Below are 12,456 nucleotides of genomic sequence, written 5' to 3'. Positions count from 1 at the left end.
TTGATTTTTGTTTTTTTCAGATTTTTTGGAAAAAGATGTCTGATAGAATGATCATTAGCCAGGAAGAAAGAGTGCCTAGTTTTAAAGCTTAAAGCTACTGACCATACTCATAATGGTGGACTGCACCCAGGGACTGCAAGGCATTCTGGATTTGCACTCGCACTTAAGAGCAGCCTTTAGAACTTGACCTGTTTGGGAATATACAGCAGAGTTTGTGCTTTTGTAAATTTGACACTTGAAATTCTGATACAATATGGTCTTTTTTTGCCCATTTGCATTTTACTGATTCACAGTTTCCCAATCAAACTTTTCCAAGTTACTTGAAAACCATCCATACTTCACATCCCTAGACTCTGAACTCGTCATCTGAGGATGTCTGTGTGGCTTTTTTCATATCTGGCACAAAAACTTCTTGTATTTGTACTGCTTGTTCACAAAACTGTTGGTGAATTAGCTATGTAGATCTACTTTATGTAGTTTATATCATGACTTTGAAGCCCATTTGGAGATTACATTCAGTATTTAAACTGAGAAAGATACTTACTTTTTTAAGTATGTAAAGAGCTATCTTACCTCATCTTGAAAGTCCCAGAGTGTGAAAACGAGATATCTGTGTATTGGCAAGTTTTTTTGGTAAGTTGTGATTTATAAAGTAAGTCAATATAAGTGCATATAGTGGATACAGTTTAATTTTAGAGAATATTTTAACTGCTTTTAAAACATTTAATCTGAGTATTCATCCTACTTAAAAATTATTGCTGTTTTATATACCCCAAATCTCTCTAACATACATATGAAATAATGATAAACACATAGCAGCCCATCACTCAGCTTAAGAAACAGAATATTACCAGTATTGTTTAAGCTTCCTCCTCCTGAAGATAACACTATCTTTTATGCGTATTAGTCCCTTGCTTTTTTAAATAGTTATATGGGATATATAATTAATATATGCACTTTCTTCTCCCAATAGCTTAACCTGGCTTCTCAGTCTGTATTGGAAGGACTCAATGCTTGTTTTGACCACCGAGGAGAAATCTATGTTCCTGAGTTAGGAATGAGTTTCCAAGTGCAGCATGAAAAGACAAAGATTTTTGGATGTCAAAATCCTTTTAGACAAGGCGGTGGGAGGAAAGGCTTGCCCAGGTCTTTCCTTAATAGATTCACGCAGGTAAGATTTGCTGTTACCCAGAGACCAAGGTGAGGTGTCAGGGTGATAAGACTGCTGGCGTGTAGCTATTGGGATTCTCACTGTGAGAGTGAGAGGATCAGTTCAGTGATCTGCTTTTCACTTTTGTGTCTTTGATGATGAATGTTAATATGACTGATGCCCATCATCACTTCTCTTCTGGTGGGAATCCTTTGTCTTATGTCGCAGAGGATCTGGTGTGTTGCCAGTTGGAGGAGAGTAAGGTCCTCTTCAGGATTCTATTACTGTGCTCAGGGATAAAGCCCAGTCTTTTCAGGTGTCTACATGATTTATTAAAACATTAAAAAATTTTTTTTGTTTTTTTTTTTTGGCGGGGGGAGAAGATTAGCCCTGAGCTAACATCTGCCAATCCTCCTCTTTTTGCTGAGGAAGATTGGCCCTGACCTAACATCCGTGCCCATCTTCCTCTACTTTATATGTGGGACACCTACCACAGCATGGCTTGCCAAGCAGTGCCATGTCTGCACCTGGGATCTGAACCAGCGAACCCTGGGCCGCCGAAGCTGAATGTGCACACTTAACTGCTGTGCCACCAGGCCGACCCCTAAAAAATTTTTATAATGAAAGCAATGCATTTTAATTAAAAGTGAGAAAGAAAAGAAAATGACCATGGTGAATAAAAAAGTCCAGTGTTCGTTGATCATTATTAACATCTGGTATCTTCGCTTACTGCCTTTATTCTCATTTGCAGGGGGCTGGGTGAGAGAGAGAGAGAGAGAAAGAGTGTGTGTGTGTGTATGTATATACATGCATGCACTTGTTTTGACGTCTGTTTTTCAAAGTTTGCCTAATCTAGTGGTTTGGAAATGCCTCTGGATGTTAGTTTTCTTTAATGTCTCTGTCACTTGATAATTAAGAATTTACTGAGTGTCTTTTAAGAACAATTTATTATGAAAAATTTCAAACATATTGAAAAGTTGATCAGATTTTATGGTGAACTCATATACCTAGCATCCAGAATTTTGAGAGCATTTTATCTAATACATAGGAAATTAAAGAAAACAAATGTACTTTAAAAAATTAATTGCATTTATCTTTTTTTCTCTAATTCACTGGACTGGAGCTAACCAAAAAACCCCTGTTACTCTCTATTTCAAAGATTTTATATGATTTTGTATCCTAAAAATGCAAGAAAAGAAATTTCTATAACTGAAAATTTTATATCACTGAGGTATTGTTACTTCTGTGTGAAATAAAAATTTTGTTTAAGTTGTGGTAGTCAGTTCTGGTGTTTGGTAAAGAGAAACGATGGCATATCTTCGTAATATTTTTGGATTTTATAGGTCTTTGTGGATCCCCTTACAGTAATTGACATGGAGTTCATTGCCAGTACTCTGTTTCCAGCCATTGACAAAAATGTTGTTAAAAAAATGGTTGCTTTCAACAACCAAGTGAGTACCTACTTGTATGAATTATTCTTCGTTTTCCTGGCTGTATTTGAACCAGCATTTTCTCAACACTGGACACTACTAAATTGCCAGTCTCTGTAACTAAGATAAAGTACATAGAATTCCACAAGTTTCTGCTGGAAGGCAAGCTACTCGTTTGAGGCTTATAGTAATTCAGTTCCAGTGTGTGTATCAATGTTAATCCTTATTGGGTACTCCTGGCATTTAGAAGTCTGCGTTAGGAGGAGGAGAATCTGAATCAAGCCCATTAATTTCTGTTTCAGATTATTTATGTAGTTGTAGCATGTTGATAGTACTCAGTACAGTGCCTAGCTGTGGGGCTTGCTCCCCAGTAAAAGTATTTTCTTTTTAGATTGATCATGAGGTGACTGTTGAGAAGAAATGGGGTCAAAAAGGAGGACCCTGGGAATTCAACCTTCGAGACCTTTTCCGCTGGTGTCAGTTGATGCTGGTTGACCAGTCCCCTGGGTGTTATGATCCTGGTCAGCATGTGTTTTTGGTCTATGGTGAAAGAATGAGAACCAGAGAAGACAAGGAAAAGGTGAGTTTCACGCTTGCTCTTTGTGTTTCTTTCCATCTGAAAGTTGATTTGTTCCTGAGGGAGAGAAGGGGCATATTCACTAATAATACCAAACTCAGTAAAGCTGTTGGAAATTTGGAAGTTAATGGAAGAGACTAAACATTCACCTATCTCGGGTCTCATGGTGTAGAGTAGTTTGCTTTGGAGGACAGTTTGCTTATCCACCTAAACCTCGTGATCGCAGACCTTCCTAAAAGAGTATTGCCCTCCAATAATAAAGAACTAGGTCGTCATGGTCTTTCCAGGCACAAAGGTGAGAAGCAGGAGGAGACAGGTGATACCTAGTAGAAGAGGAGGGTTTTCAAATAAATGCCAAATTACAGAGTATTTTATCTAGAAAGTATAAATAGATTTAAAAAGAGGATGTTCTGTGTCTAAATGGAAGTAAAAATATCCTTTCGTAAATCGAAAATAACACCAGAATTCCCAGCTTAATAAACTGTAGTGATGGGTGCATTTTGCTTTGTGGTATTTAAAGTCTACTCACTGAAAGCTCACATGGCTTCAGGTGGGAGGTGCTGTCATGACTTCTTACAGATGAGGAGCCAGGGCTCAGAGTCATGGAGTCTCACAGGTAGCAAGTGGCAGAGCCAGCTCTCCAGTCCAGACCTTGCACTTTATCTGCTGTTCCTTCTACTATATCACAGTCATTTAAAAACAAATTAATCAATATAGAGATGCATGCGTTGGAAGCAGTAACCTCCTTACTGAAATGTGATGTGCCTGGTCCATAGCACATGTGGTTTACATACTTCCATTCTTCTGCCGAGTGCACAGATCCCTTTTTATGTGGCATTCAGAATTTAGCCAGATGTTAACAACTCGTTTATTATGTGCAAGTGGCTTTTAGTCTTTATATTTGGACAAAATGTTCAGCTAGTAATTTTTTTACAACTTTATTCATATGTAATTCACATACCATCAACTAGTATTTTAATTTCTTCATCCACGTACTAGTTATGTAGTGTATTAATTATGACCAGACACTGGCCATTTGCTGAGTAATTGTCATTAGTCAGATGGTGGTTCACTGTAGGGTGTGGAAGGTTCCATTACTCCTGCAATTCAGAGTTACCGTAATTGACCAAGTAGATGTTTTGTGAGGAAAAAAAATTAAGAAAAATAATAATAGAAGGAGAAAGGCTGTGAAAGCTGGAAGGACTTGGGTAAATTGAATCTGACTTTATAAGCTAAATAAGCCAGCTAGATTGTGAAAGTATTTGTACTTTTAACCCGGATGGAATATCAGGGAGAGGAGATGGTATGCTTTAGAGTGGAATGCGAGGTCAGAGATCGTTTGGACCCAGGAGTAGGTGATGGGAGCACTTTCTCCTGTGCTGCTTTTAGACTCATGCTCAGTTTGGCACTCATTATGACTTTATCTTTGTTATTTTTATTTTCTGACTTCAGTCCAGCGTCCAGTGATTAATATGAGCATTGTTGCTTTGGTAAAACGCGAAACATGGTGTAACTATTTTGGGTGGCTGGAATTTTTCCTGCTGGTATGGGTTAAATGAGTGTTTTTTGTTCATGTGTATCTTTCCCCCACCCCAACTCCTCTTAGAGTCTTAAAAGAAATCCAAGAAGGAAATAGGGGTAACAGAAGTAACAGTATTTTTGCTAAGGAAGAGATAACTAAATGTAAATAATCAGAGAAATAACTTTGGTTGTCATCTCTACATAAATATTTAGAAGGATAACATAGTGTTTTTGAGTCAGACTGGCTTAGATTTAAAATCAGTTACGAACTACGAGCAAATCATGTAACTATCGTGAATCCTATCAGCCATGTCTGTAAAATGGAAATACCTATTTTCCAAGGCTATAAGTATCAGAAATAATCTGTTAAAACACATAATACAATGTTTGGTACGTAGTAGGTACTCGAGAAATGGTCATTGTTTTCCATAATCTTCATGTTACTATTCTCTTCTCTCTTCTTTTAGGTGATTTCTTGAATGATGAAAGCAAATTCATTTTTCATCTCTAGATTTGCCATAGTATTCATGGCTTTGTTCTCACTGGAATCTCAGACAGTTTGAGATTATGTGACTACTCTTTTCTTGAGCTTCAGTTTGCTTTCATTCTGAAAAATTAAGTAACTGTACTCTATCTTTTTTATAAGAGAAAATTCACAAGGATAAGAAATTTGTGATTAGTGTTCTCTGAATATTGTGACTCATATTGCTGTACATGTTTTCTAGAAGTATTCATTCTAGAAGGTTTGGCTCAGATTTTGGTGGAGTGATTTGTGTTTTGATTGTATCATCCTCTTCTTTTAGGTCATTGCTATATTCAAGGATGTGTTTGGTTCAAATTCCAATCCATACATGGGAACCAGACTATTTCACATCACTCCCTATAATGTTCAGGTGAGAAGAGTAGGATAATCTTCTTTTACGACCTCTGTGGCTGCTTCTGCTTCCACTACCAGGCACACTTGTGAAATCTCATTGGCATGTCTTTTTCAGCTAGGCTACTCAGTCCTTTCCCGTGGCAGCTACGTTCCTCCCCCATCCCGCCGTCCTCTGTTGCTCCTGCACCAGTCTTTACAGTCTCTGGAGTCAATTATGAAGTGTGTACAGATGAGCTGGATGGTCATCCTTGTGGGGCCAGCCTCTGTGGGCAAGACTAGCCTGGTCCAGCTCCTGGCACACCTTACTGGTCACACGTTAAAGATCATGGCTATGAACAGTGCAATGGACACTACGGAGCTTCTGGGTGGATTTGAGCAGGTAACTGATCTGCCGTCATGTTTTCAGGCAGAACACAATAAGCCTTGTAATCTGATTGATAATCTTGTGTGTTGGGGGTAGCTATAGGTAGCGGTATTTTTTGACTCTGGCCAATGGCTATGATGAGTTCATGTGCTCTGGAAATTGCAGGTTGATCTTATACGGCCTTGGAGGCAGCTCCTTGAGAAGGTGGAGGGCACTGTAAGGGCACTGTTAAGAGACAGCCTCCTGATCAGTGCTGACGATGCAGAAGTAGTACTGCGAGCCTGGAGTCATTTCCTTCTGACGTATAAGCCCAGGTGTCTTGGAGAAGGGGGTAAAGGTGTCACGATGGAGATTGTCAACAAACTGGAAGCAGTATTATTGCTTATGCAACGACTCAACAATAAAATCAACTCATACTCCAAGGCAGGTATGTGTATTTGGATATATGTATCAAGACACTTAACTTTGCCTGTATAGTGTCCATTTACAGGTAATATATTTGTAAATACAATGCCCATAATTTTTTATTAATTTGATGATTATTAACAATCAAAACTTGAAACTCTTTGTCTTAGAAAGTAAAATGAAACTGATTGAAGTATTCAGAATTGGTGATCTTTAACAAGCAAACAGGAAAGAAATTGGTTACTGAGTGTGATGGTTTATTTTGTGTGTAATCAGCTGTAATGATAAATCAGTTGCACGTAAAACTGGTTTTATTTTTTTCTTGGACTATTTTGTAAACTTAGTAATAAATTTCTCAAGAAATTGAGCATTTTAAACTTTGAAGAATAGAAGTCAGTATTGGTAGTTGGGATGTGTTTATTCATTTTATATAGAAACTGGAAGGAATTCCTCAGTTAACCTGGAAACGTAGATTTCTCATTTTGTGGTACAACTTTCTGGGTGGTGGTGAGCCTGCCTTTAGGGAGGACTAAAGGTGAAGGCCCAGGGGTTGTGTCTTGTCATTATGATTGTCATTCTTTCCAAAGCCTGCTCATAACTGGTTATAAAGAGTTGATTTCTTAGGGATGAAGAAATGAGACTCTCCTCTTTTAGCTGTGTAAACATTGTATCCATGGCTGTGGGTCAGATAGGCAAGAGAATAATTTCATTGTTGATTTGCTCTGTTATTTCCCAATTCACGCTCACCATGTGAATTCGAAATCCATTACTCATTCACTCAAATTAATTATTAGAGATATTTAATGGAGTCGTGCATCACTTTATATATGTTTTTTTAAAATGGGTATTGTAAAACTCACCATTGAGATATGAATTCCTATTGAGTAATAGACACCATATTAAATATATTTACTTTTAATCCTCACAACAACATTGCATTACAAGGAAAGATTATTCTCATTTTATACGTGAGGAAAATGGATGCTCACAGAGATTGTCACCAGCCCAATGTCTTACAGTTACCAGGTGGTTAGACTAAGTTTGGGATCCAATCCTCTATGAACTGTAAAGTCTTGAATTCAGTGTTTGTATATTTCTTTCATAAGTCAGTTAAAATTTAAATATCTAGGATAAGTTTTCACAGCCCATTCTCACTACTGCTTTTTATTTAAGAATTGCTTTGATATTGAGTAATTAATTTCCTAGGGACATTAATAGAATGAAAAAAGCTGAGTCTAAGATAATTTGTCTCCTACTATGTTATTTTTGGTTAAAGAATATTTTTTCTTTTTATTTACTATTTGTACCTTTTATTGTTTCTATCTTGAACATGTATGACTTTTAAAATATTTTCTAGTTGTCTCATCGTGTTATATTTCATCTGCATATTGCACATATTTATAATAGCTCTATTAACATTTAGATTTGTTTGTTAATTTCATCATCTCTGTCATTTCTTGGTCTGTTCTATTGACTTTTTTTCCTCCTAGTTATGTCTCATGTTTTCTTGCTTCTTTGTAAATGTCTAGTAATTTTGATGGGATGCTGGACATTTTAAATTTAAGTTGCTGAGTGCTGCGTTTTGTTATTTTTTTTAAAAGATGCAGTTTTTTTGGTAGGCAGTTAAGCTGCTTGTGGATCGTTTTGATTTTTTCAAGCTCGCTATTAAACTGTTTAAGGTCAGGTCCAGAGTAACCTTTATTCTAGGGCTAAATTAGCCCTACTGTTGAGGCATGGCCCTTAAGGCATCTCTACTGACTGTCCTGTGTATTCAGTGCAGTCTCTTTATTTTGGCTGCTGAGAACTGGAGTGATACTCAGCACTCTGTATATAAATATCATATAATTATAGTAACAACTGATATTTATTTGTCTAGTTTATAGTTTATATAGCCCTTCCCTAGGAATTTTTCTTTTTTTCTTTTTTTAAGATTGGCACCTGACCTAACAACTGTTGTCAATCTTCTTTTTGTTTTCATGCTTTTTCTTCCCAAATCCCCCCAGTATGTAGTTGTATATTTTAGTTGTGGGTCCTTCTAGTTGTGTCATGCGGGATGCCGCCTCAGCATGGCCTAGTGAGCAGTGTCATGTCCACACCCAGGATCTGACCGGTGAAACCCTGGACCGCTGAAGTGGAGCGTGCGAACTTAACCACTTGGCCTTGGGTCCGGCCCCTGTAGGAATTTTTCAATTGATCTTTCTAGTTAGAAATTACTTCATGACACTCTTTCATATCACAAGGTAATATACATTGGATTCCTGCCCCTAGCCATGAAGGAATAACAAGATTTAGACTTAACCTTCCAGTGTTAACAGAAAACTGGCAAAGTATATGAAGCAACTGCTTTCAGACACTGGACAACAGACAGCACAGGACTGTGATACCTGAGGGAAGCCCTATAATTGCCCTGGCTTTTATAGGGCAATTATAACATTGATTGCATTGTGCCAAACTTAACAGCACTCTCATATAGAATAAATGCAATAATAGGTGGGAGACATTATACTCCTTCTGCCGTTTGAGAAATTATGTTACATAAAGATTATTTATCTTCTCCATCACCCTTGAGTCAGCTCTGTCCAGCCATTCATTCAGAAAGCCATCAAGAAATATTTTCTGCCACCAAACCCAATTTTCTTACCTATTGTGTTTAAACAAACACAAAAAAATCCCGTTTACCCTGTTATGAAACTTTTAAAAATTGGGCCAGAAGTTTCCAGCTTTCTTTTAGTAAACTCTTAGTTGTTTATTTGATTGCCCTTGGTTTGAAATTAAGTGCTGTGGCTGTGACATTTCAGAGTTTGCCAAACTCGTGGAAGAGTTCCGAAGCTTTGGGGTAAAGCTTATGCAGACAACCAGTGGCCGCAGTCATGGCACGTTTGAATGGATTGATAGCATGTTGGTTCGGGCCCTGAAGTCTGGAGATTGGCTTTTGATGGACAACGTTAACTTCTGCAAGTAAGTTACCTTATTAAGAGTAGGCCCTATTGAAGTTTGAGATATGCTTGTCAAAGTAGAAACCCAGATGGAAGCTCTGGTATTTTTATCTACTATTTTCTTAACTGGAAACACATCCTTAACCATATTCTGTAGACTTCTCCCTGTGGTAAACAGTGGTAGCTGGTCATTAGACAGCTGCAAGATTTTAGTTGTGTATGATGGTTTTGAGCTGGATCGAAGGCCAGCAAAATTGGATTACTTTTCCAGCCAACATCCTTTGAGTTAAACCTTTTTATTTGACATCAGAAATCTTCCTTTTGTTGGGGCTGGCCCCGTGGCCGAGTGGTTAAGTTTGCGCGCTCCGCTGCAGGCAGCCCAGTGTTTCATTGGTTCGAATCCTGGGCGCGGACCTGGCACTGCTTATCAAACCACACTGAGGCAGCGTCCCACATGCCACAACTAGAAGGACCCACAGCGAAGAATGTACCGGGGGCTTTGGGGAGAAAAAGGAAAAAAATAAAATTTTTAACAAACAAACAAAAAAGAAATCTTCCTTTTGTTAAGGTCATTCGTGACTGCAGATTTTTTAAATGGAGGATCTGACACAGGGCAGACATTTAGTGAATATGCATCAGTTTGTATCACTTTTGATTCCAAAGTAAAGAAAGGAGCAGGCATAAAACTACTGTACTCATACAGTTAGCGTAATAGAAGCTACTGCGGGTCACATGGTGGGTTTCTCTGCTGGGAGCATTTTTCAAAATGTTTCGATTTAAAATAATGTTGGGAAGCTGGGAGAGGGAAGGGGAAAAAGAAAAGAGTTATAATTCAGGGAACTTTCTATCATTTTCCTTAATCTGTTTATTGAACAGGTATTTTGCATATTTACTGTGTATGAATCTCTGGGTTATGTGTCTTTGGGAGTTAAAAGGGGAATTGGTGGGGAAAGAGATCCCAGTTCTATATGGGGAAGTGATCTGCGCTGAAAGGAAGACATGGGTCAGGGGCAGTGGGAGGCCTGTGAAAGGAGAGTCAACACAGTGTGTCAGCCTGTCCACCATTTGAATTCCCTCTGTGCAGCCCATCAGTGCTGGATCGTTTGAATGCTTTGCTCGAACCTGGAGGCGTCCTCACTGTTAGCGAGAGAGGAATGATAGATGGATGCACACCCACCGTAACTCCAAATCCCAATTTCAGGTATTTGTGCCTCTTAAGTTTCTGCCTAAGACTCTGACAGCCTCGATATCAGAGGTGGAAGTTGCAGTAGGGCATTTTTACATATTATATTCGGATTCCCAGCCCTGATCGTGTTCATCCTTTATTGATTCCTGTAACAAATATTTATTGAGGCTCTGCTATTTGCTGGGCACTGGTAGACTCTGGGGGCACAGCAGTAAACAGGAGAGGAAAGTGCCCTGCCTCGGGTTGGTGATGAAGAGCGGAAGCAGGAAACCAGGTATAAGTCCTTTGTAGTAGTTCAGGCAAGAGCTAATGATAGCTTAGACTAGAGTGGTAATCAGTGGGATTTGCCAGTGGACATGTGGGCTGAGAAAAAGAAGGAAGCAATGATGACACCAAGTTTTTGGCTTGAGTCATTGGGTAAGTGGGACTGCCGTTCGTTGAGAAAAGGAAGACTGGCAAAGAAGCAGGTTTGGTGTGGGGAGAGTCAGCAGGGAATCTGCTGTTTAGTTTTGGAGTTAACTGTGACATGTCGGACAGCTAGTTGGAGAGATTGATGGACACCAACTGTATGAAGCTAAGTGTTTCGGCGGAATACACTCCTCCCTTTTCTGTTCTCTGTAGGTGAGTTAGAATGATGAATTAGCCCAACGTGATTGAGGAATATCTGAAAGTAAGAGTTTTACAGTTCTCACATAGCACTGAAGGTGCACTGGATATGCAATACTTAGTTCCTTATGAAGCTAGTTTTAGAGAAAGTGCTTTGTTGTGTTGATGCATTTTGGGACTAGAGGATAGGATACAGATGAAAGTAGCAGACTTTGAGTTAGTGATGTCTCCTTTGAAAAGCTCCCCGAAGATGAGCCGCATATGATTGGCCCTCACTAGTTGTTGCTGAGCTGCACCATTGGTTGCACTGAGGTTTTAATTTTTTTTCCTTTGACTTGCTGTACTACTAGACTTTTTCTCTCAATGGATCCTATTCATGGAGAAATATCCCGAGCTATGAGGAATCGTGGACTTGAAATCTGCATTTCCGGAGAAGGGGATGGCAGCATCCCAGATGACCTGGATCTGAAAGTTTTACTGCACAGCCTTGGGTTGGTGGGGGATAGTGTGTGTGACACCCTCTTGGCTCTACACACACAGACCCAAAGCGCTATTGTAGGTAAGGTGCTTGACTTCTAGGCATCTGTAGAGTTTTACTCTTATAGAAATTCATGTCACTAGACTGCTAGTCCAGGAGTTCTTGTATTTAGTATACATAGAAATAGAAATTACTAAGAAAACCTTTTAAAAATGTATATGGAGGCCGGCCCCATGGCCAAGTGGTTGAAGTTCCGTGTGCTCCACTTTGGCAACCCGGGTTTGTGGGTTCAGATCCTGGGTGCAGACCTACTCCACTCATCAGCCATGCTGTAGAGGTATGCCACGTACAAAATAGAGCAAGATTGGCATGGACGTTAGTTCAGGCAAATCTTCCTCACCAAAAATAAATATAGATGTACTGGTACCTTCTTCCCCCCAAGAGATTGGGTTCAGCAGATCTGGTTGAGGCACAGGAATCAGTATTTTAAAGAAGCTTCCCAGGTGATTTTGATGCAGAGTCAGAGGCTGCCCACAACTTTGAGGAATACTGCTTTCAGCACTGAGATTCATGAAGTTTGTCTCTCATATCTTCAAGGTCATCACTGGGTTTCTTAAAAGTGAAATAAAGAGGGATCTTTAAATAAATTGTTTAAAACAGACAGGTCTTACTTCTTCTAAATGTCCAAATATACAAGAAAGAGCAATAATAATAACAGTAGTAGTATTAATAATAATAACAGCAACAATAATAAATGAAATGCTATTTATTAAGTAACTACTATGTGCTAGGTGCAATGTTGGGTGCTTATTTAGTCCTCACGTTAGTTCTGCAAGGCATATACTTCCGTTTTAAAGATAAGGCTCAGAGAGGTTGAGTACTCATCAAAGCCAAACAGTTAATAATGAGAGGTGGGATTTGGAAGT

At 38.9% G+C, this 12,456-nt stretch overlaps 1 protein-coding gene across 1 annotated transcript in view; it reads left to right on the top strand.

The window, feature by feature from the left end:
• MDN1 (midasin AAA ATPase 1) overlaps positions 1-12,456 on the top strand; it is a 162,033-nt gene that overhangs the window by 85,669 nt on the left and 63,908 nt on the right. Inside the window, exons 38-46 of the mRNA XM_014866691.3 lie at positions 974-1,171; positions 2,494-2,601; positions 2,972-3,160; positions 5,482-5,571; positions 5,671-5,934; positions 6,085-6,346; positions 9,123-9,282; positions 10,345-10,461; positions 11,403-11,611. Of these exons, the coding sequence (XP_014722177.3) occupies positions 974-1,171; positions 2,494-2,601; positions 2,972-3,160; positions 5,482-5,571; positions 5,671-5,934; positions 6,085-6,346; positions 9,123-9,282; positions 10,345-10,461; positions 11,403-11,611 (1,597 nt within the window). The remainder of the gene's footprint in view (positions 1-973; positions 1,172-2,493; positions 2,602-2,971; positions 3,161-5,481; positions 5,572-5,670; positions 5,935-6,084; positions 6,347-9,122; positions 9,283-10,344; positions 10,462-11,402; positions 11,612-12,456) is intronic.

This window comes from Equus asinus, chromosome 24 (assembly GCF_041296235.1).
Source record: "Equus asinus isolate D_3611 breed Donkey chromosome 24, EquAss-T2T_v2, whole genome shotgun sequence".
Classification (NCBI taxonomy): Eukaryota; Metazoa; Chordata; class Mammalia; order Perissodactyla; family Equidae; genus Equus; species Equus asinus.
This window is presented reverse-complemented; position numbering and strand designations above follow the sequence as displayed.